We start from the raw sequence: 22,917 nt of genomic DNA on the forward strand, positions 1-22,917 counted from the left end.
AAGAACAGTTATTGTGCTGACGTTGCTTCCAGAGGCAGTTTGGAACTCGATAGTGAGTGTTGCAACCGAGGACAGACGATTTTTACGCGGTACGCGTTTCAGCACTCGCCGGTCCCGTTCTGTGAGCTTGTGTGGCCTACCACTTCGCGGCTGAGCCGTTGTTGCTCCTAGACGTTTCCACTTCACAATAATAGCACTTACAGTTGACCGGGGTAGCTCTAGTAGGGCAGAAATTTGACGAACTGACTTGTTGGAAAGGTGGCATCCTATGACGGTGCCACGTTGAAAGTCTCTAAGCTCTTCAGTAAGACCATTCTACTGCCAATGTTTGTCTACAGAGATTGCATGGGTGTGTGCTCGATTTTATACTGTCACGCCTGCTCCTGCTCCCCCTCCCTGGCGCTCGAGGGCGCCAGGCTGATCATCATTACGCACACCTGTCACCATCGTTATGCGCATCATGCCTCAGCCGGCTCGTCAGGCTTCCACGACTCATCCGGCTCATCAGGATTCCATGCCTCAGCTGGTTCGTCAGGCTTCCACGCCTCAGCCGGCTCGTCAGGCTCCCACGTCTCTGGAACATGGAGTCAGGCTCCCACGCATCGGCCGGCTCGACAGGTTCCCGTGCCTCGGCCGGCTCGAGGGTGCCAGGCTGATCATCATTACGCACACCTGTCACCATCGTTACGCACATCAGCGCTTCATTGGACTCACCTGAACTTTGTCACTGCTTGGTTACCTCCCCTATATCTGTCTGTTCCTCAGTTTGATCCCCGTCTCTGCATTAATGTTGTTTCGTTTCTGTTGTCCAGACGCTGTCGGTGTTTTGTTCCTGTCAGTTTTTCCATTGTATGTTCACTCCCTGTACTTTCTTCTCGTCTCCAAGCATCTGTCCTTACATATACTGTACACCTGTCAGCAACGTCTGTGGCTGAAATAGCCGAATCCACTAATTTGAAGGGGTGTCCACATACTTTTGTATATATATTGTAAATACATACATACATACATACATACATACATACATACATACATACATACATACATACATACATACATACATACATACATACATACATACTGTGCTCTTGGAACAATTGCTTACCCTTGACTGTGAGCACAGCACTAGTGACAGCATTCAGAGCTGTATAAGACACCTCTCCAGATGCTTCAAGTGGAACACTTTTCAGAGTGAGGAAACGTTTCTTGCCCTCCATTTTGATCTCACATGTCTGAAAATGCACAATTAAAAAAAGATATCAAAGACTGTTCAACATTTCTGAAAATTGTGGTTACGCTTAGTGTCCGTGCAAATATTACAGTCAAATCATAAGACAAGTCTTACCGGTGATCTTGTTAAGACCTGCCCTTTATGTGTCCATTCTCCAGGCACATCCTCTTCAGATATTTCAGTTTCAAATGTAACATCCTCTTTCTCAACCACCTCGCAACTTGAGAGAGGCTTCAAGATCTCAGCTTCACGTTCTGTAAAAATATCAAAAGTATATGATAAGCATTCACTTCATGTAGGTAGCCTTACTGGATTCAACACCATACAAGATATGTGTGATTGTGCAACCAACCTCCAAGAGTCAGTTTAGCTGTGTATCTGTGGCCTTCAACCTCCATGGCATATTCTGCAATATCTTCGGGCTGTGCATTCTTTATTGTGAGAGTCAGGACTTTGCCTTCTTTCTTGACCTCAGTCTTGTCAGTGGGATCATTAGTAATCTCATCGTTGCCTTTGAACCACTTCCAGTTAGGGGTTTCTTTGAAGAGCTCACACTTGAAAGTGGCAGTGGCCTTGGGTTTCACATGCTGATCTCTCAATGGTTTCACCAACCAGTCTCTGACAATTTCTGTAAACATTTATTTGTAATCAGTTTTCGTACGTAGACTAACAGATTCAGTATATTTATATTGTTGATAAGTGTCAACGGTTTATTTAGGGAATTCTCTACATACCAATGATTTTGACAGTTGTTTTAGTCCTGATGAGTTCACACTCGCATGCGTAGATTCCAGCGTCGTCATCTCCCATGTTCTGGATCGTAACGGCTTGTTGCATTCCAATGACGTTGATGGCCACCTTTCCAGGGATTACTTTGAGGACATTACCACTCTTCATCCAGGTCACTTCTCTCTCCTTGTTCAACTCACAGTTCAGGTACATAGGCTGCCCCTTCATGACCGACGTCTCCTCAACCAGCTCTTTCACCCACTTCACGGGTAGTTCTGAACAGGTAAGTATTGGATAAGTATTAGGTAATAATTTACATGAAAATGTGCATACAAATGATTTGCATCAAAATATAAAGGTAAAATGCATCAACCTATATCAATAATATATATATATATATATATATATATATATAATTATCAGCACAACTTAAACGTGACAAAAGCTACATAGATTAAGGAATACTTTATCAAAAAGGGGGGTACTCTCCATAAAATTGTGTAGTTATATGGTATACATTTTTGTATGACAATATAAAACATGACATTAAGTAAACAACCGTTATTAAAGCTACATCACTTGGAAATTAATTGTTATCAGCTTTTCAGTGGTTTACATGATTTTGTAAAGAAATAAGATTCGTATGAATACATAATTAATTAATTGTTAGTAACTAATTTCTTATATAATGTAAATAATTCACATTCTTTAAATTAAATAAATTATCTGAAATACCTTCAACAATGAGTTTGGCGGTTGTTGTCTTTTCCTTGTTGCCCAGCTTGGCAACACAAGTGTATTCTCCAGTGTCCACCAGTTGGACGTCAATAATGGCCAGTCTGCGATCTTTGCCATCAGAGGTGAATTTGTGTTTTGGACTCTCTCTTAGGTTGCTGCCATCTTTCATCCACGTAGTTACAGCAGTAGAAGGTGAAACTTCACACTCAAATGTAGCAGATGCACCAACAGCATCACCTTCTTGTAACACTATGTCCTTGAGTGGTTTCGTAAACTTCAGTGGAACTGCTTTGAGCTGGAATCCGAAAGGATTAGCATCTGGGGGTTTGTCTCCTCCACCACCACCGGGTTTTAGTCCTCTACCCCTGCCTTCACCAGGGGATGGAGTTTTGCCTGCTACAATTCAGACACAATTACACAGATTACATGTTTAGCCTGTTTACATGAGTTAAAAGTGTTAACATTTTCAAACGAATACATTTTTTAACACTTACCATTAAAGCACTTACAGTTTAACACTTACATTGTTAACACTAACAGTGTTAAATTATAAAATAATATTTCCTAATAGAAAATGTGAGTGCTGCATCAGCTGTCCAAAAGTATTTTTATGGTAGAGGAAGAAGTTCAGAAGTTTAAATTATTAGAGGCTTCTGGCTAGTGTTTGAAAAATGTAGGCTAGTGTATCAGAATCAGGCTAATGACTGTATCATTAATTGTAGTGGGATAGTAGCCTTTATAAAATCGTAGATTAGTTCCTGGATGCTGATTGGTTGATAGGCGTTTGTTATTCACAATAATCCATGGCAAATGCCAGTTCCATTTGAATTATCACTGTGCATCCACTGCCCCCAGTGACTCAGACATGGACTTGGACAAGTCTCTCATCCTTGCTTAATTCAACATGCTACTGTATTAACTACTAGAATTAAGAATTAATTGAGTTGGCTAGCTAGCAAGGGAATGTTATCTAGCCTGCATAGCAACTATTTTTGTTATAACTAGCAGCAAAAGAAAGAAGCTTATGCGTTTACTAAAATAGTTGTAGAATATATTTATATTCTGATTGCTTATTTGAAAACCAGAGAAAGAGACAAAGATTTCATACACTGAGTTTTTGTCCAACTTGTTGGGAAATTGGTCAAAGTAGCTGATTTCTTTCAAAAGCAAGTGTTCACAGTGGGTAGAATGTTGGATGTCATTGCTGAATTATGAGAAGTTTAGAATATTGAAGACATCCCATTGAAGCTGATGGAGGTTTTGGGAAGGACAAAAATCTTAGTAGTTAAGTAGAATAAATTATATTAAAAAACTGTTGACAAACAATATAAGTTTAATCTGTCCACATGTTTTAAAGTTTGAACAGTGATTATAATGTAAACCGTTCAAAAGTAGTTACAGTGAGAACACTGTGAAGAAAGAGAATAAGCTTGAAAAATACTATGAGGGAAAAGAGTTGTGTGCTGACACAGCACTCTAAAAAAGCTATTATTTTCACATGGATAGTCTTACCTTTGAGGCCTCTACCTCTACCTCTGCCTGCACCTGCTTCTTCTGCTGGCTTTCCATCTGTTTAAGATATTTAGAATGACTATAACGTAAAGACAGGTCACATTCAAATCCCTTGTAAATATTTGTACTCCGAATGTAACACACAATAAGGTGAGATAAATAAAGATGAAGGGTGATGATGGAAACAAATGGACAATGGATGATGGGAGATGGGTATATACTACACAATGTTAAACACCATGTGGAATAACAACATGCTAAACGTACTTTTTACATGGATTGACAGACAAATAGCACAAACATGGAGACTGACATGAAGAAACAACACACAATGGTGACAAACGTCACATAGAACAAGATGGAAATGGATTAAGATTATTTGGGATAAAATACTTTTCTGATGAAAATGATCGACATGAAGAAACAATATGGAATGATGACAAACCTTAACATGTAGAACATAAAAACATGAAGATGGAAATGGATGGAGATTATTTGGGGTGAAGGACTTTTTCTGAGCCATTAATGTTGATACGCTCCAGCATTCATCTCACCTTGTCTTGGCATTCCAGGGGTCTCAAGTGCATCACCTTCCTCTCCCCAGTCTTCTGTGGACCCACAACTATCCCGAGGGACAAGTTGCCATCCCCAACCTTCATTGTCAGATTCCTCCTCAGCCTCTGGCTCCTCCTCAAATACTTCCTCCTCCAGCTGAGACGAGATATTTCGTAACTGTACAACTTTAGGGGAAAGCTCTTTCATTGCTGGCACCTTCTTCGGTGGTGCTCCATCAGTTTCCTGTTGTGGTGATTTCTTTGGAACTTTTTTTAGGGTAACACCTTCAAATGAATCTTTTGGTGAAACTTCTTTGGGCTGCTTTTTTGTCCTTTCTGCACTGGGCTTCCTCTCCATAGTAATTGTTTCTATTTCTTTTGGTTTTTCAAACTTAGGTGAAGGAGTCTTTTTCAGTTCCACCATTTTCTTAAGTGTCTCTTCATGCTTTAAGGGTTTGTCTTCGTCCTCTGGTTCTTTTGGCACAAGCTCCACCTTTCTTAACTGTACTGGCTTTTCCTCTTGAGGACTCTTTTCCATTTTCTTTACGGATGCTGTCTTTGGAGGACTTTGGACAGCTTCAGTGTCAGCTTTAGGTGACTTTGAAAATGGCTTCAATTTAACATCTTCCTTCTCTTGGTCCTGTGTTGGAATCCTTTTCACCTTTGTCAATGGTTTGTCAGAATCCCAGACTTGTTCATCTTCAGGAACTTTCGCCACTGGTTTTAATTTGACTGCCTGTGGCTCTTCTTTAGCACTAGGAATTCTATCAGCTTTCTTACGATCAACAGGTTCTTTAATGTCTTCATCTCTTGGTTGTCTCTCTCCTCTCTTGAAAACCATAGATTCTTTGTCTTTGTCCTTGTCCTTCTCTGGCTCAATGATCCCTGCTTTAAGAGATTTTTGGAATGGTTTTAACTTCACAGTTTCTTGTTCTTTTTCATCTGATGGCAATCTGGATAGTTTATTTTGGGCTAAACTGGGGTCTGTTGGTGCCTCTTCTTTCATCCCCTTGGGAGTTTTCTTCAAAGTAATTTTGCCCTCTTCTTTTTCATCTCTGGGAATGGTCTTCAGAGGCCATTTGTCCTCAGTTGAGTCTTTTGGTTCAACTTCTTTAGGTGTCTTTACTTTTGCTCCATCAGGTATCTTGCTGATTTTATCTGTCATGCTTATTTGCTCTGCCTCATATCTTTCAGATATTGTTACTTCACCTTCTTCATACACTCTCTCTTCAAAGTCATGGATTGTATGCTTTGTAATATTTGGAGGAGGTTTCTTTAGTGGTGCTGGCAGATCTTCAAAGGGGACTGAAGGCACTTTCTTCAGTGATATAATCTCCTGTTCTTGCTCCACGTCTTTGGATATCCTGGTTGTTTTCATCAAGGTTGGCAGTACAAGTATTTCTTCTTCCTCAATGTGAATTTTAGCTTTTTGTCGGAGAACTGCAGCAACGGTTTCACAGTACACATAACAGCTCACTTAACAAGATAATAACAATGAAAACATCACACCAGACTAAATTAAAACCCTGATGTTTTACACATTGAACAATAGACTAAGACCAATAGGACAACACACAACAAACAAAATGAACAGAAAACAACAATGCCACAGTACACAATAGTACTAGATATTTAAAAGTTTGAACTGGATATTTCTTTACATGCAAGGAATAGGGAAATGTGATTATAAATGAAGAAAAAAACAAGTATTCATCATACCTTTCTTAGCTGGTCCTGGTGCCTGCTTGCCTTCACCTAGTAGGGACATTATAGAAACGTTTTTTAAAATGAGTCCACCTAAAAACAAACATTTGAAGATATATGGGATACAAGCCTCAATGTATCATGTACGGTTAGGAAATTGAGATATGATTGAGGGAACGAACGCAATCACTTTCTATAAGATATTGATTAATTTCTCTTTGAATGGTATTGAACATTAACCTTGATGAACCAATCCTGGAATTTCAAGGGATATTCCTCCCATAACCAATCAAAGATCAGGACAGTTGAAGTAATATTATCAAGTGAAGATATAAAAGAGGGAATATATTACATGCTCCCATTTTCATCATTAATACATTTCAGGATGAGAACTTAGTTAAGACATACAAAATGACATTACATACAAAACCCCAGCATTGCTGAGAATGAGATTAGAGGTGGCACCTACCTGATTTACAGTAAATAGTATAACATGCACATACAACATTATAGGAAGGACAGACAAAGAACAGGAATGCTTAATGGAATTAAGAGGTAACAATCTTTGCTAAAACGCTAAAACCTTTTGTTAAGTGACTTGGAGAAACCCAAGCCAAATATACTAGCCTCAACCCTCTATGCCTAGAATAATGTTGAAGAAAGAATGCTTGGTTTTATTTGGATGGTATGGTTTCAGAATATTAATAGGATATTAGTTTGTGATTTTATATCCAGATTATTCAGAACATTCTTAGCTGAATACCTGGCTTCATATTGTATTGTTCTTGCTCTTGGATGGCAGGCTTTGTCTCCTCTGTAGCCTTTTTCTCTCGAGGTGCTTCAAAATAGTGTTTAAGATTTATATTTGCCCAAGAAGCATTAATTCACAAATGTATTGAAAGAAATGTAAGAATATAAATGACAAACATTTAACAGAAATGTACCTTCAAGAGGGCTGACTTTCTTTGCAAGTTGCTCAGTGGGCTTTGGAGATGTTTCCTTCTCCTTTATTGGTACTTAAAATAAAATTATACTATGGTCAAAATCAAGACTCTGCATGTTGCAGTAAGCAATAAACCACTGAGAAGAAACATGTTTTCAACACACAAAGACACATACAAGATAATATGTAATATCCAAAATACATAACACACACCAACATAACAGACAGGATAGCAAGATTTTAAGATTTTAAGATTTAAGATTTAAGATTTGTGTTTCAAGGATTGGCCTTGTTATACCTTTTTGGGGAGCAACATCGTCTTCACTTGAAAGAGACACCACTTCAGCAATAGCCTTCTTCTCTGGTTTATACTCAGATTTAGGCTCAGGTTTAGACTCTGGCTTAGATACTTTCTTTAGAAGTGGCTCTGCAGGCTTTGGAGCTGATTCCTTCTCCTTTGCTGGAACTTTAAATAAAATGATATGGTCAAAATCAAGATACTACAATCAAGATACGATTGCGGTAAGCATTGGACCACTAAGAAAGTATCAGAGAAAGACGTTATCAAATATAAACAGAGCACACACACAGAAAAACATCAAAAATGCATAACATTGACACAAACATAACACACAAAATATAAAGATTTTAAGAGTGATGCAAGATTTAAGATTTGTATTTTAGGTTTCCTTGTTATACCTTTTTTGGGAACAACATCTTCTTCAAGAATAGCTCTCTTCTCTGGCTTAGTCTCTGGCTCAGCCACATTCTTTGCAAGTGGCTCAGTAGGCTTTGGTGGTGATTCCAGCTCAGCAATAACCATAGTCTCTGGCTTAGACACTTTTTTTGGCTCAGCAGGCTTTAGAGGTGAATCTTTAATCTCCTCAGCAAAAGCTGTTTTCTCAGTTTTTGCCATTTTCTCTGGCTTGGTCTCTGGCTTAGACTCTAGTCTAGTTACTTTCTTAGCCGGTGGCTCAGCCGGCCTAAGAGGTGATTCTTTCACCTCCTCAGCATTCATTTTCTCTGGTTTAGACTCTGGCGAAGACACTCTCTTTACAAGTGGCTCAGCCGGCTTTGGAGGTGTTACTTTCACCTCAGCAACAGCTGTTTTCTCTAGCTTAGGCACTTTCTTTACAAGCGGCTCAGTAGGCTGTGGGAGTGTTTCCTTCTTCTTTGCTGGTACTTGAAATAAAGTTATTTTATGATTAAAACCAAGACACTACAGATTGGGGTAAGCAGTAGAGCACCAAGACAATACCAAGGAAAGATGTGATCAAACAGAACACATACAAAAAGACACAAATAAGAAAATATCCCAAACACAAAAACACAAAACATACAGACAAACATGATTTTAAGAGTGATGCAAGAGTGAAGATTTGTATTTCAAGGATTGCCCTTGTTATATCTTTTTGAGGAGCAACATCTTCTTTAATTGAAAGAGACACCTCTTCACCAATAGCCATCTTCTTTGTCTTGGTATCTGGCTTAGACTCTGTTTTGGCTACTTTCTTTGCAAGTGGCTCAACAGGCCCTGGGGGTGATTCTTCCACCTCATCAGCAATGACCGTCTTCTCTGGCGTTGCACTTTCTTTACAAGTGTCTCAGCGGGCTTTGGAGGTGATTCTTTCACCCCTACAGTAACAGCCTTACTCTCTGGTGTAAGATCTGGCCTAGCCTCTATCTTAGGCTCTGATTCAGCCTCTGGTTTAGGCTTAGGCTCTGGCTTAACCTTTGCTTTAGGCACTGGCTTAGCCTCTAGTTTAGGCTTAGGCTCTGGCTTTAACGCTTTCTTTAAAAGTGGCTCAGCGGGCTGTGGTGAAAAAGTGGCTCTAGCTTAACCTCTGTTTTAGCCTCTGGCTTAGGCTCTAGCTTAGATTATGTCTTAGGCTCTGGCTTAGACTCTGGCTTAGACACTTTCTTTACAAGTGTCTCAGCAGGCTTTTCAGAAATAACCATCTTCTCTGGCTTGGACTCTGGCTTGATTTCTGGCTTAGACTCTGGTTTAGCCACTTTCTTTGCAAATGGCTCAGATTCTTTCACCCCTTCAGAAACAACAGTCTTCTCTAGATGAGACACTTTCTTTGTAAGAGGTGATTCCTTCTTCATTGCTGGTTCTTGAAATAAAATTACACTATGGTCAAGATCAAGATACTACAGATTGGGGTAAGCAGTGGAGCACCAATAAAATACCAAAGAAAGATGTGATCAAATGGAGAACACAAAGGAGACACAAAAAATACACAGAAACAACAAAGAATCAAAAAACTGATGCAAGAGTTGTGGATTTTGACCACAAAAGAGGATGTGGAATGAAGAAACTTGATGAACAATACTGGGCAACATTTCTTTGATTTCAAACTAAGCATGAAATGGAATTGCTGGCTGATTTCGCTGACAGATGATTGAGATGATGATGAGATGAAACATGTAACATTTACTTAGTATACCTCTTGAAGGCGAGGCTTTTGAAGATATATTGTCCTCCTTCTGTGAGTTTCCTCCTCAGATAGAATAACTTTAACAGGTTTTCCTTTGACAGTGACCCGTTTCTTAGTTTGGATGTCCTCAACTATAAGACGTATCTCTTTGAGGGGTTCCTCTCTCGTAGAATGTATCTTGTCAGTGCCTTCCTTCGATTCAATTACTTTGGCAGGTTTTCCTTTTTCAACTACCTGTCTCTTTGATTCGAAGTTATAAAAATAAATAAATAAATAAATTGGTCATTTAGCAGACGCTCTTATCCAGAGCGACTTACAGGAGCAATTAGGGTTAAGTGCCTTGCTCAAGGGCACATCGACAGGTTTTTCACCTAGTCGGCTCAGGGATTAGAACCAGCGACCTTTCGGTTACTGGCACAACGCTCTTAACCACTAAGCTACCTGCCACCCCAGTTCTCAACTCTAAGAGGTATCTCTTTAGTGGTTTCCTTTCTCTTAGTAAGTCTCTTGTCTAACGTTTGCTCCTTGGATGGAGTTACTTTGGCAGGTTTGCCTTTCTCAACTACCTCTTTCTAAGTTTGGATGTCCTCAACTGTACAATGTATCTCTTCAGTGGTTTCCTCTCACGCTGTATCTCTTCAGTACAAACAAATCCCTGTCCTTTCTCTTTGAGAAACGCCACTTTTTTTGGAGAGATACCTTCTGACAAAGGTATTTTATCCTTTCCTGTATCAACTTGAAGATATGATATGTTTTCCCTTAATGATTCTACTCGGATATAATATTCTACTCGGATAGAAGATTCTACTGGTTCTATGGATTCTACTGGTTGAGAAAAACCTTATTGACTAGATATAATTTCAGAAGCATGTTTAGCTGTAGGTTTGGGGGAAATATTGTCTGTGGTTGTCTTTCTATTCTGTGAAACATCCATAATAGATGCCTCTTGTTTCAAAGTGTATTCTTCATGTTCCTGGGGAGAAGCTTCCCTTGGAGAACTATCATCTGTCCTAACAGGGATCTCCTGTCTTCTACCTGACTTATCCTTCTTCTCTGATACCCTGGTGGTAATTTCCTTTTTCTTGACAATGTCTGCTTTCTCTCTTTGCACTTTCTTATCTGTTTCTATAGACTTGCTTTCACCCTCAACTACCGACGGTCTATCAGGAGACTTTTTCATAGATATTTCTTCACATATACTAGCACTACCTTGTTTCATGACAGTAACTTATTCATATTTTTGAATAAATCCAGTGTCCTCTTTTTTGTCCGATAATACTTTCAAAGATACAGTATCCTTCTGTATAGGTAAACTGTCCTTTGTAACAACTTTGTCAACTTTTTGGACAAAATGTTATTCTATAGATTGAACTGCTTGATGGATAGGTACATCTTCAATAGTAACCTGTTCTGTCTTTAACTCAATTACATCAACACAAATAGCTCCCTTAGTTTTTGCAGGGTAAACACAAAAGTGTTTCTTTTACTTTTGTAGACGATTCAGGAGACTCCCTCTGAAGATATCTATCCTGTTTGACTGGTAAATCTGCCTCTAGATCAGACCTAGTAAGAACCTTAGTAGCTCTGTCTTTCCTGTTGGAAACCTCGCTAACAGGTTGTTCATGTTTCATATCTGACTTTTTATATTTTTGGATAGATACTTTTTCTGGGAGGGTATTTTCTGTCTTTACTGAAATCTCCTGTCGTGAAATCAATGTAGTGCTCTTGTCCAATATATTCCCTTTGTCTTCGTATGATATCTTTGCATTTGCATGCCCCACTTCTTCATGCTGAAAGACTTCTTCTATTGGAGGAGCTCTCTCCATTGTGTAAGCAACTTGTGAGTTTGCAAAGATCTCCTTTTCTCAGCCATCTGAAGACTAGAAGTCATCTAAAGATGTTTTCAAGAGTTCCCACCAAATGGTGGTCGCAAGAGATTAATGACAAAACACAACATAAAGACAAGCATTGCGTAAAAAAAACACAGATTAAAAGACAGTAGTACTGGTGTACCATTATGCACCTGATATCTACAGTCTAAGATAAATATCTAAGTAAAGTACGATTTTAGAATTTTGAACACAAACATACAGAACACTTCGATTACCTGTGTCTGGCAGAGTTCCTTTTCTTTGTGGAATAACTTCTGTTTCTGAAGTTGGAACTTTATTTTCTTCTTCCATCTCCTTTTTAGGTTTAGTAACAGGTACCTTTTCAGTAGGTATTTTCTCAGGTACTTTCTCAACAGGTACAGGTTTTTGTTTGGGCTCCATCACTTGAAGCACACACACACAACACACACATAATACATTGGCAACACAGAAGATTGACAGAAGTGTTGTCACATAACATACGTCAAATCCGACAAAGACATCGTCAACACTTTACTTCAACCATATTGTTGACATGGTCACAAACATATCATGAACCATGTCTGAAACAGTCTTAACAACTTATGGTTAACTATAAGTCTAATATAATGTCATATTGTAACACCATTAAGTCAGCATCATGGTGATAGTTCAAGTAAAGTGTTACCCTTGTGAATAGATTTTCAAACCAAGAGAACTGAGGAAAACTGAGAGGTGGAAGATGGTAAACATAGGACAAAAAAGAGTTCAAGAAGACCCTTAAGACATCACAGTACACAGTACGTACAGTACATAAGTCAGTACATAAATCCCTACCTTTTAGCGGTGTATCCTCCTTTGGAGTCACAATAACTGATTCAGGCTTTCTGACAGACTTTGTAGGTTCTGGTTTTCTTTCCTCCACGTGAACTTAAAACACCATTTAAGTTTGTTAAAAGCATGCATATACAGTACATGAAGATATTCAAGAAAGTAGTTTCAAACACAGACATTGCAGATATCACACTCTATCGAGTGGTAAGACTGTATGAAACTGATTATGAAGAGACAAAATAAAGCAATTGGTGCAAAGACTTTTCAGTTGTGCGTAAACATTTAAAAAGGCAAACAGTTCATATAACATTGTGACGTAAAAGTTAGAAAATACCAAACATAGAAAAAACAAGACAGAGATGTTCAAAGCTGGGGTTGATGAGAAGAAAGCCATTAAACATTAATGGAAGAAGCATTGACAACCTATAGTGAGTATACCTTGTTCTGGCACAGGTTGCATTTGAGGCTCTATGTCCTCTCTGTCCACTTTTTGAGGGATGGTAGCTGGTTGCTGTGGAGTTACCTCCTGCCTTTTTAGTTCTTCTGGCACTTCAAAAGAACATGCAAATGATCAGTAATATACTATATGCTGTGATGAAAGCACAGCAAACAGACATATTACTGACAAACAGAAAACAACAAATACAGATTCCAAATATGGATTCCATTATGCCAATAACAAGACAAAGAGTGACAGATTACACATAAATCGACTTGAAATATCGAATAAATAATTTGGTATAGCAGAGACAAACATAAATGTGGTTGCAACACATCCTCATTTGAGGAGACACTAGTCTTAAACGTTCTAATGCCACAGTCAGACAAAGACAGACAAAGATGGAGTGACAAACAGAAGAGTATAAAGAGCAGACAAGTTTTTAAAAGACTCAGAAAGCTGCATCTCTTTTAAGAGATACTGATACCTTGTGGTGATGGGACCTTCTTGGCAGCAGGAGTAGGCTCTGGCTCCTTTGGAGCACGAGTAGATGCTGTCTCTGGCTTTTTAACTGCTGTTGGGTTTCCTGGTTCTGGTTTTGAGGCCTCTGGTTTCTTAGCCTCCTCGGGAACTTAAAGTAACATGATTTAGAGTTCACTAACCAAGGTAATACTTACATTACATACACATATGACACAATATAAAGATTTACTTCTATGTTAGAAGCTATTTAAACATATTACATACAGAAACACGTACGAGTCCACAAACAAAAGAGAGGGGACATTAGAGAGGAGAATAAATCCACCACACAACAACACATGACAGAAATACCTTTGGATGGTGGACTCTCTGGTTTCTTTATAGGCGCACGCTTCGGTTCAGGTTCAACCTTAGCCGCAGGTGAAAATTTAGGCTCTGGTTTTGGCTCAGCTTTTGGCTCAGCGACATGGGGTGCAGCTTGAGGCACATCTTCACGTAATACAGACATACACATTAAAAACAATATAAGCTATGGGCTATCAAGAAAAAGCGGGTGCAAGACTGAAAGCCATAAAATGGTGTGCCAAGAGTAAGATTGAGACAACTTAACTAAACACAATTCACAAAGTGACAAACGTGAACAAACTTATTCACACAATCCCTTGGGATAATAATATACACTGCATAGAAGATTTAGAAACTGTGTAGACAGGCATGAAACTGACAAGAAGACGAAATATTCAGGACAGACACTCATCCTAAGAGCTAAAGTAGCAGCAGTAGGAGCATTTCTGAAGCATATGGAAAAACGCAGTATACCTTTCTTTAATGGAACCTGTTCAGGTTTCTCAGCTAGCTTATGGGCAGGCTTCTTTGCTTCTTCATGTTTTTTTAAGATATTGAAAGTGAGCAATTACATACACCAAAAAAAAGAGTAGAATATAATTTACAGAAGTCATTAAAATAAACACAAAACAATTACGGACAGTTAAAGGAAATAAAGAAGTTGACGAAAATAAAGAAACAACCACACTAACAATCATCAAAAACAAACAAAGTCACTGATTTAGTTTAAAGAAAATTAAGAATACATGACAAGCATGACAAGATTGTTAGACAAGTTCATAATTTCTGATGTAAGACTATACCTTTTGGAGAGGGGTGTTTCTCTGGGACAACCTTTGCAGTTATCTTCTCCTCCACTGGCTTTTTGACTTCAGGTACTTGAAAATATAATCACAGTAAGTTCATTTTCCCTATTATGCTAAGTTATCACTGAGTTAATGTGTTGGGACAAATAAAATTAATCTAATCATTTTAATTTACAGTAGTGGAAGTTGGTTACTTTACACAGACAAAAACTCATGCAAAAGTAGAATATCTCAAGCAAAAGCCATTAATTTCTTTACTAAGAGTTTTTTTTAAACAGGAGAGACAAACTTAGGTACAGTTGAAGTCGGAAGTTTACATACACTTAGGTTGGAGTCATTAAAACTTGTTTTTCAACCAATCCACACATTTCTTGTTAACAAACTATAGTTTTGTCGGTTAGGACATCTACTTTCTGCATGACACACTAAATTTTTCCAACAATTGTTTACAGACAGATTATTTCACTTATAATTCACTGTATCACAATTCCAGTGGGACAGAAGTTTATATACACTAAGTTGACTGTGCCTTTAAACAGCTTAGAAAATTCCAGATAATTATGTCATGGCTTTAGAAGCTTCTGATAGGCTAATTGACATCATTTGAGTCAATTGCAGGTGCACCTGTGGATGTATTTCAAGGCCTACCTTCAAACTCAGTGCCTCTTTGCTTGACATCATGGGAAAATGAAAAGAAATCATCCAAGACCTCAGAAAAAATTGTAGACCTCCACAAGTCTGGTTCATCCTTGGGAGCAATTTTCAAACGCCTGAAGGTACCACGTTCATCTGTACAAACAATAGTACGCAAGTATAAACACCATGGGACCACGCAGCCGTATTACAGCTCAGGAAGGAGACGCGTTCTGTCTCCTAGAGATGAACGTACTTTGGTGCGAAAAGTGCAAATCAATCGCAGAACAACAGCAAAGGACCTTGTAAAGATGCTGGAGGAAACAGGTACAAAAGTATCTATATCCACAGTAAAACGAGTCCTATATCGACATAACCTGAAAGGTCGCTCAGCAAGGAATAAGCCACTGCTCCAAAACCGCCATAAAAAAGCCAGACTACGGTTTGCAGCTGCACATAGGGACAAAGATCGTACTTTTTGGAGAAATATCCTATGGTCTGATGAAAGAAAAATATAACTGTTTGGCCATAATGACCATCGTTATGTTTGGAGGAAAAAGGGGGTTGCTTGCAAGCCGAAAAACACCATCCCAACCGTGAAGCATGGGGGTGGCAGCATCGTCCTGTGGGGGTGCTTTGCTGCAGGAGGGACTGGTGCACTTCACAAAATAGATGGCATCATGAGGAAATTATGTGGATATATTGAAGTAACATCTCAAGACATCAGTCAGGAAGTTAAAGCTTGGTCGCAAATGGGTCTTCCAAATGGACAATGACCTCAAGCATACTTCCAAAGTTGTGCCAAAATGGCTTAAGGACAACAAAGTCAAGGTATTGGAGTGGCCATCACAAAGCCCTGACCTCAATCCTATAGAAAATGTGTGGGCAGAACTGAAAAGCGTGTGCGAGCAAGGAGGCCTACAAACCTGACTCAGTACTTTACTCGAGCCTGACGTTTGGCAACTCGAACCTTCAGCTCCCTCCACAGATTTTCTATGGGATTAAGGTCTGGAGACAGGCTAGGCCACTCCGGGACCTTAATGTACTTCTTCTTGAGCCACTCCTTTGTTGCCTTGGCCGTGTGTTTTGGGTCATTGTCATGCTGTAATACCCATCCACGACCCATTTTCAATGCCCTGGCTGAGGGAAGGAGGTTCTCACCCAAGATTCGACGGTACATGGCCCCGTCCATCGTTCCTTTGATGCGGTGAAGTTGTCCTGTCCCCTTAGCAGAAAAACACCCCCAAAGCATAATGTTTCCACCTCCATGTTTGACGGTGGGGATGGTGTTCTTGGGGTCATAGGCAGCATTCCTCCTCCTCCAAACACGGCGAGTTGAGTTGATGCCAAAGAGCTCGATTTTGGTCTCATCTGACCACAACACTTTCACCCAGTTCTCCTCTGAATCATTCAGATGTTCATTGGCAAACTTCAGACGGCCCTGTATATGTGCTTTCTTGAGCAGGGGGACCTTGCGGGCGCTGCAGGATTTCAGTCCTTCACGGCGTAGTGTGTTACCAATTGTTTTCTTGTTGACTATGGTCCCAGCTGCCTTGAGATCATTGACAAGATCCTCCCGTGTAGTTCTGGGCTGATTCCTCACCGTTCTCATGATCATTGCAACTCCACGAGGTGAGATCTTGCATGGAGCCCCAGGCCGAGGGAGATTGTCAGATCTTTTGTGTTTCTTCCATTTGCGAATAATCACACCATCTGTTGTCACCTTCTCACCAGCTGCTTGGCGATAGTCTTGTAGCCCATTCCAGCCTTGTGTAGGTCTACAATCTTGTCCCTGACATCCTTGGAGAGCTCTTTGGTCTTGGCCATGGTGGAGAGTTTGGAATCTGATTGATTGATTGCTTCTGTGGACAGGTGTATTTTATACAGGTAACAAACTGAGATTAGGAGCACTCCCTTTAAGAGTGTGCTCCTAATCTCAGCTCATTACCTGTATAAAAGACACCTGGGAGCCAGAAATCTTTCTGATTGAGAGGGGGTCAAATACTTATTTCCCTAATTAAAATGCAAATAAATTCATAAAATTTTTGACATGCGTTTTTCTGGATTTTTTTGTTGTTATTCTGTCTCTCACTGTTCAAATAAACCTACCATTAAAATTATAGACTGATCATTTCTTTGTCAGTGGGCAAACCTACAAAATCAGCAGGGGATCAAATACTTGTTTACCCTCACTGTAAAGGCAATGCTACGAAATACTAATTGAGTGTATGTAAACTTCTGACTCACTGGGAATGTGATGAAAGAAATAAAAGCTTAAATAAATCATTCTCTTTACTATTATTTTGACATTTCACATTCTTAAAATAAAGTGGTGATCCTAACTGACCTAAGACAGGGAATTTTTACTAGGATTAAATGTCAGGAATTGTGAAAAACAGAGTTTAAATGTATTTGGCTAAGGTGTATGTAAACTTCCGACTTCAACTGTAATTTATCGACATGTACACACATCAACCAGATTAATCACAAAAGAAACAACTCAGAAATGCAGATATTTGGATACCTTTATGTGGTTCTGCTGCCTCAGCTGGTTTATCCTTCTCCTCTGGTTTCTTGTGAGCTTCAGAGACTTTAAAGACACTAATTGTGTTAGCCCAATGTAGCAAAGCTCTATCTACTGTGGACATCCATGTATACGCACGTAAGGTACTTGCCAAAGAAGCACATCATATTAGGGAAGACAGTACTGACAAACACATAAGCCATTATGCATGATCAATTTAAGAGCAAATAATAAAATATCATAAATACTGACAGTACAAACCAAGGTTAAACTAAGACATCTAAAGAAATTGAACACGACATGATAGGGAAAACCTTTGACACAGTTAAAACAAAAACAAGCTCTCAAAGAGTTTACCAATTGAAACAAACAATATTATGAACATGTTTGCCACACATTAACAAGATAATGAACTTTTAACATTGCTGTAAACCTAGACAGACAAAAGCTGTTCTTTCAATACCTTTTTGTGGCATTTCCTCCCTCATTCCAAACTTCTTACTCTCTACAGACTCCTCCTCAACAGGTACTCTCGGGGCTGATAAGACAATGAGAATATATTAGTATCTTTGTTTCAACAAGGCACATTAACTAAGGAGAGAGGTTCACGGTTATAACACACATATAAACTCACAAATGAAATTACTCCTGTCGGACAACAAAGGAGAGAGAAAGACATGAGATTTGTGTATGAGTTTCAAAGACACGCTAGTGCACTACGGCACGATGACACATACAAAGAGTAGGAGCCCATATATTCTGTGCCAAGATATTTTCAAAAGGTGGCTCAAACATACAAAGACAGACAACATTGATTTTAAGCACCAAACATGTTAATACCAATGTAGTAGCATAATGTGGCTCAAGGTGGAACGTTAAAGATTAACTGCTTGCCCGCTTGAGTTAGCTGCTAGCAGACATAAACTGCAATGGTAACATCTATTCTAAGGGATACCTGTGGTTGTAGAGATTTTCTGTACTATTGTCTCTTCTGCCCAGCTTTCCTACTCTAATAAAGGGTTACAATGATGACAATCAAAAAAATACAAACATTTCTGAATATTAAAAAAATATTTAGTTGTGTAGATGAGCGTGGGGAGCATGAAGAAATGCTGGAAAACTGGTTAGGTCGTGTTACAAAAACGGAATAATCTTTTTAGAAGGTGTACAAACGTGTACAAACATGTTCAAATGGAGTTGGTTAAATTGATGGTGGTGATCATTGACAGAAACAGTAGTTAGGTCATGTTAGTAAGTTGAAGATTCTTTTTAGGAGGTGTACACATTTAGTACCAGTCAAACGTTTGGACACACCTACTCATACAAGGGTTTTTCTTTATTTTGACTATTTTCTACATTGTAGAATAATAGTGAAAACATCAAAACTATGAAATAACACATATGGAATCATGTAAAAACATGGAGATAGTGATAATGGTAATGGTTACTATTAATATGACGTAACTCTCACACAATAATCGAACGTTAGTGAATTATTTTATGATGAATTTAAAGGGTTTGATGGTGATGGAAATACAATTAATATAAAACAATGCAAGGCTATATACCTCTCATTTCCATCTCTTCTTCATAATAGTATTCAGAAGATTCTTTAAAAAAACATATATTTATGTTGAGTATTCATATTCACAAGGTTAGTTTAGATTTATATAATTAATGCTTTATCTTATGTCCCGTTCTTACCTTTGAGAGAGACTGAAGATGGCATATCAGGGACTCGTATTGATGAACCAGGGACATCTAAAGGATGATGAATTGGGTTTAAATATTAAAGATATATAAAAGATAAGTCATAATTGTGATACATTTGAAAGGTTTTATGGCTAGAAATCAAATACTTACCATGGGGTATCCTTGCTAATTCAATTTCTGTGAAAAAGGAAGATTAAATATTAAAAACGGAATGAAAACAACAATGAGATTCAGACAGCTGGAAAACAAAACAAATGCTAACGACTATACCAACCTTTGCTTGAAAGATAAAGCTCAGTTGTGCTTTTAGCTTCCCCTCTGTGCTCCAACCTCACAATGACCGAGTAAACGCCTAAAGGATTAGTAATTAAGATAATTGTATAATCCATTCTGATTGTATTCATCTGGGAAATGAGAATAAAAAAATCTGCCAAATGCTGGTTTGTCGCAACTCTACACACCTTCGTCTTCATTGGTTACATTGCGGATGATCATAAAATGTATTCTGCCTTCGCTTCTGAAGTTATACTTTGGGCACTCTCTGAGTTCCCAGGTGCCTTTGTACCATCTAATGATGGCATTGTCGAAAGACACCTGGCATTCGAAGGTGGCTGCTTGGCATTCGCCCACCATAATGTTCTGGATATGTTTGGTGAAGTGAATTTTTAAGCTAAAACTGATAACATGTGGTGATGAATTTAGTTCAATTTGAATATTTTTGGTTATTCTCATAATTCTAACTCAAATGTGGAAGTCAAATGGTGAATATATGGACAATGAAGAATAGATGTGCTGTTAGAATGTGTTCAACAGATCGTTTGGATGACTCAATGGGATGAAAGTCGAGACGAAAAGTCAAAAGACAGAAAGAGAGAAAGACAGATAAATGTTGGTTTGTGGCAAAGTTGCAAGACCAAAAAGGGTAAGAAAGTAAAAACATACATGTATTATCAGAGCGCTCCAGGAAGAAAATGAATATGTCAAATCAAAAGTGCAAAAAATAGAAAATGAGTGAAAATATTTAAATATTAGTGACAAAATGTGTGATGAAGGAAAAAATTGGTCAGGTTGTGATGATCTTCACTCCACAACATGAAGGTAGATGCAACATCAACCCATTCTACGGTTAAATCTATACAAACCTTCAACCCATAGATCTGCAGTTGATTCAAGGTTTTCATACAGTATCTGCAGATATAACGTCCTTGGTCTTCGGGTCTGATGTCTTTAATCGAGTGCCTCTGAACGTTGTTGACCACCTCATACGAGTATCTGCCTTTCATTTCTAAGAGCTTTCCATTCTTAAACCACTGTGTTTTGACATTAGGGATAGAAAACTGGCAAGACAGTGTACATGTTTGCCCCTCCTTACCTGCAACTTCCTCCAGATGTTTCTCAACCTCAGGCTCTGTAAAGAAACAAATAACAAAAGTGCATCGCTATTAGTATTTACCAATACAATATAAAGACTTAAATCAATAACATTAATGTAAGTACAAAATATACAAATGCAGATCCATGGATACCCACCGATAACAGTCAGTTTGGCGCTAGAGATATGTGGGCCACATACAACACGGTAGTTGCCTTGGTCTTTGGTTTTACACTGCTTGATCTTCAAGATGTGACGGTCACCGACAATGCTGATTTCGTATTTGTCGTTGTTGTCAAGCTTCTGAGTTCCCTTGTACCAGGACAGGGTGATCTCAGGGTAGTTGATCTTGATGTCACACTCAAAGGTAGCGACCTTGTTGGTGACTGTAGATTGATCTGTTATGTCCTTATTCACGGTGACTGGCTACAAGCAGATAAAGGAGAAATATGTGCTTAGACATTAATGTAAATAAATATGCATATAATATATGATTAATTACTGCTTTTGTCACTGTCAGACATTTCATTGTGATAGCTAATGAGGAACCTACCTCAGTACATTCCATTCTCTTTTGCAAATCAGCCACAAGAGCGCCCAAATCCTCATCCGATTCTCTCTCTCTCTCCGGTTCCTAAATCACACCAAAAGACATAGCAGAACTAGTTAGAGTATGACTATTATGTCTTTAAAAAAGCAACAAAATTCAGTATTGTATGACTAATAGTAAGTTGTGTTCCGAAAAATATAAAAAGCCATTAAATTCAATTGAATACAACTTAATGTTAAATGAATTTACCGGTCTTCCACTTTCCTCTGCTTTCTCCCTCTTCAGCTGTTCAATGGCCTGAAGAAGTCCACGGTAGTCAGTGATTCCATACATACGGGCGTATTTCTCATACTCCTTAGGGTCCACATTTCTGAGCAACTCTACAATGTCAATGTCTTTCTCTTCCTGAGGACTCTTCTGTTTAGATGGAGTCCTGTGGAGGAAAAACAGAGACGAGATACACATGGAAAATATTATTTCTGTAGTTTCTTGTGAAATGTGGAAGGTAGCGACACAATCGTCAAAGAGAGATTCACTTACTTCTTCAGTTTTGCTCTGAAGTCTCCCTCAACTCCGGCGACCTCTTTCTTTTCCTCAACATGCATGTCGGTGTTGCATTCTATTTCTCCATTTTTGTTAGATGCAACGCATCTGTACTGTCCGGAGTCAGACTTTGTTATTTCCCTGATCTCCAACTTGGCCTCCTGGCCCTTCTGCTCAATAGTGATGCGACCACCATGAGTGATCTGCCTCCACTTGCCCTTCATCCATTTCACATTAGGAATGGGATCACCGCCAACCTTGGCAATGAACGTTGCAGTGCCCACTGTAAATTTAATGCAACATATTGAAGACTTCACTTGCTATGGAAATGTCAGATATCCAACTATTAATAAACACTGTAGGCTGTTAATGGTATACTAATGAAATGCTTCTAAATCTATTTTCATCACACTTACTCTCGGCTACATGGCAAGCCTTGGGCTCCTCGATGAAGAACAAGTTGTCCAGTTTCTTTAATGGTGCTGCTGTTGGTTTCTCTTCAGCGGGTTCAGGTGCTGCTTTGGATTTCTCTGCAATAAAGCATCATTCAAGAAGTCTGTTATAAAAACCATAATAATTCATTCATGACCGCTGTTTCAACAAATTATTGGACATGATCTGAATAGAAATATGGTCCAGAACGTGTACCTTTGATAGTTACTTTGGCCTCGCAGAATTCACTACCAGCCTCATTGGTTGCCTTGCAGAGATAGTCCCCTGCATCATTCTTTGATACACGCATGACCTCCAAAAAGGCAACGCCATCAGCAAAAATTATTTTAGTGCTGGAAGTGTTTTTCAAGTCTTTCCTGTCCTTCATCCACTGAATCTTCATAGGAGGGGATCCATGGATATGGCAGCTAAGATGCAGGTTCTCGCCCTCGGTCAGCGTGACAGGTTTGAGAGCGGGGTCAAATGTAGGGGGCTTCTTGTGTTCTGGATTAATAGGGAAGAGTCATGGAAAAACATACAT

General features: G+C 38.9%; 2 protein-coding genes across 2 annotated transcripts in view; both read right to left on the reverse strand.

Moving 5' to 3' along the window:
* The window catches only part of LOC311128752 (titin-like), a gene marked incomplete at both ends in the record, with an annotated part of 197,807 nt that overhangs the window by 100,041 nt on the left and 74,849 nt on the right, over positions 1 to 22,917 (reverse strand). The window contains 26 exon segments of the mRNA XM_084161001.1: positions 1,106 to 1,232; positions 1,346 to 1,485; positions 1,584 to 1,859; positions 1,966 to 2,235; positions 2,696 to 3,094; positions 4,211 to 4,267; positions 6,484 to 6,519; positions 12,540 to 12,632; positions 12,975 to 13,085; positions 13,463 to 13,606; positions 13,810 to 13,947; positions 14,278 to 14,349; positions 14,607 to 14,681; positions 17,767 to 17,823; positions 18,230 to 18,304; positions 19,335 to 19,376; positions 19,471 to 19,527; positions 19,630 to 19,656; positions 20,622 to 20,661; positions 20,664 to 20,887; positions 21,010 to 21,277; positions 21,405 to 21,485; positions 21,651 to 21,834; positions 21,942 to 22,227; positions 22,361 to 22,474; positions 22,593 to 22,880. Coding sequence (XP_084017127.1) covers positions 1,106 to 1,232; positions 1,346 to 1,485; positions 1,584 to 1,859; positions 1,966 to 2,235; positions 2,696 to 3,094; positions 4,211 to 4,267; positions 6,484 to 6,519; positions 12,540 to 12,632; positions 12,975 to 13,085; positions 13,463 to 13,606; positions 13,810 to 13,947; positions 14,278 to 14,349; positions 14,607 to 14,681; positions 17,767 to 17,823; positions 18,230 to 18,304; positions 19,335 to 19,376; positions 19,471 to 19,527; positions 19,630 to 19,656; positions 20,622 to 20,661; positions 20,664 to 20,887; positions 21,010 to 21,277; positions 21,405 to 21,485; positions 21,651 to 21,834; positions 21,942 to 22,227; positions 22,361 to 22,474; positions 22,593 to 22,880 — 3,681 coding nt within the window.
* Positions 7,514 to 9,520, reverse strand: LOC311128753 (uncharacterized protein; the record flags this gene model as incomplete). Its single annotated transcript, XM_084161002.1, has 5 exons — positions 7,514 to 7,548; positions 7,710 to 7,871; positions 8,111 to 8,593; positions 9,065 to 9,224; positions 9,338 to 9,520. The coding sequence occupies 5 exons, from the start codon at positions 9,518 to 9,520 to the stop codon at positions 7,514 to 7,516; spliced, it is 1,023 nt and encodes a 340-aa protein (XP_084017128.1).

This window comes from Coregonus lavaretus, assembly GCF_964263955.1.
Source record: "Coregonus lavaretus genome assembly, chromosome: 5".
NCBI classification, from domain to species: Eukaryota; Metazoa; Chordata; class Actinopteri; order Salmoniformes; family Salmonidae; genus Coregonus; species Coregonus lavaretus.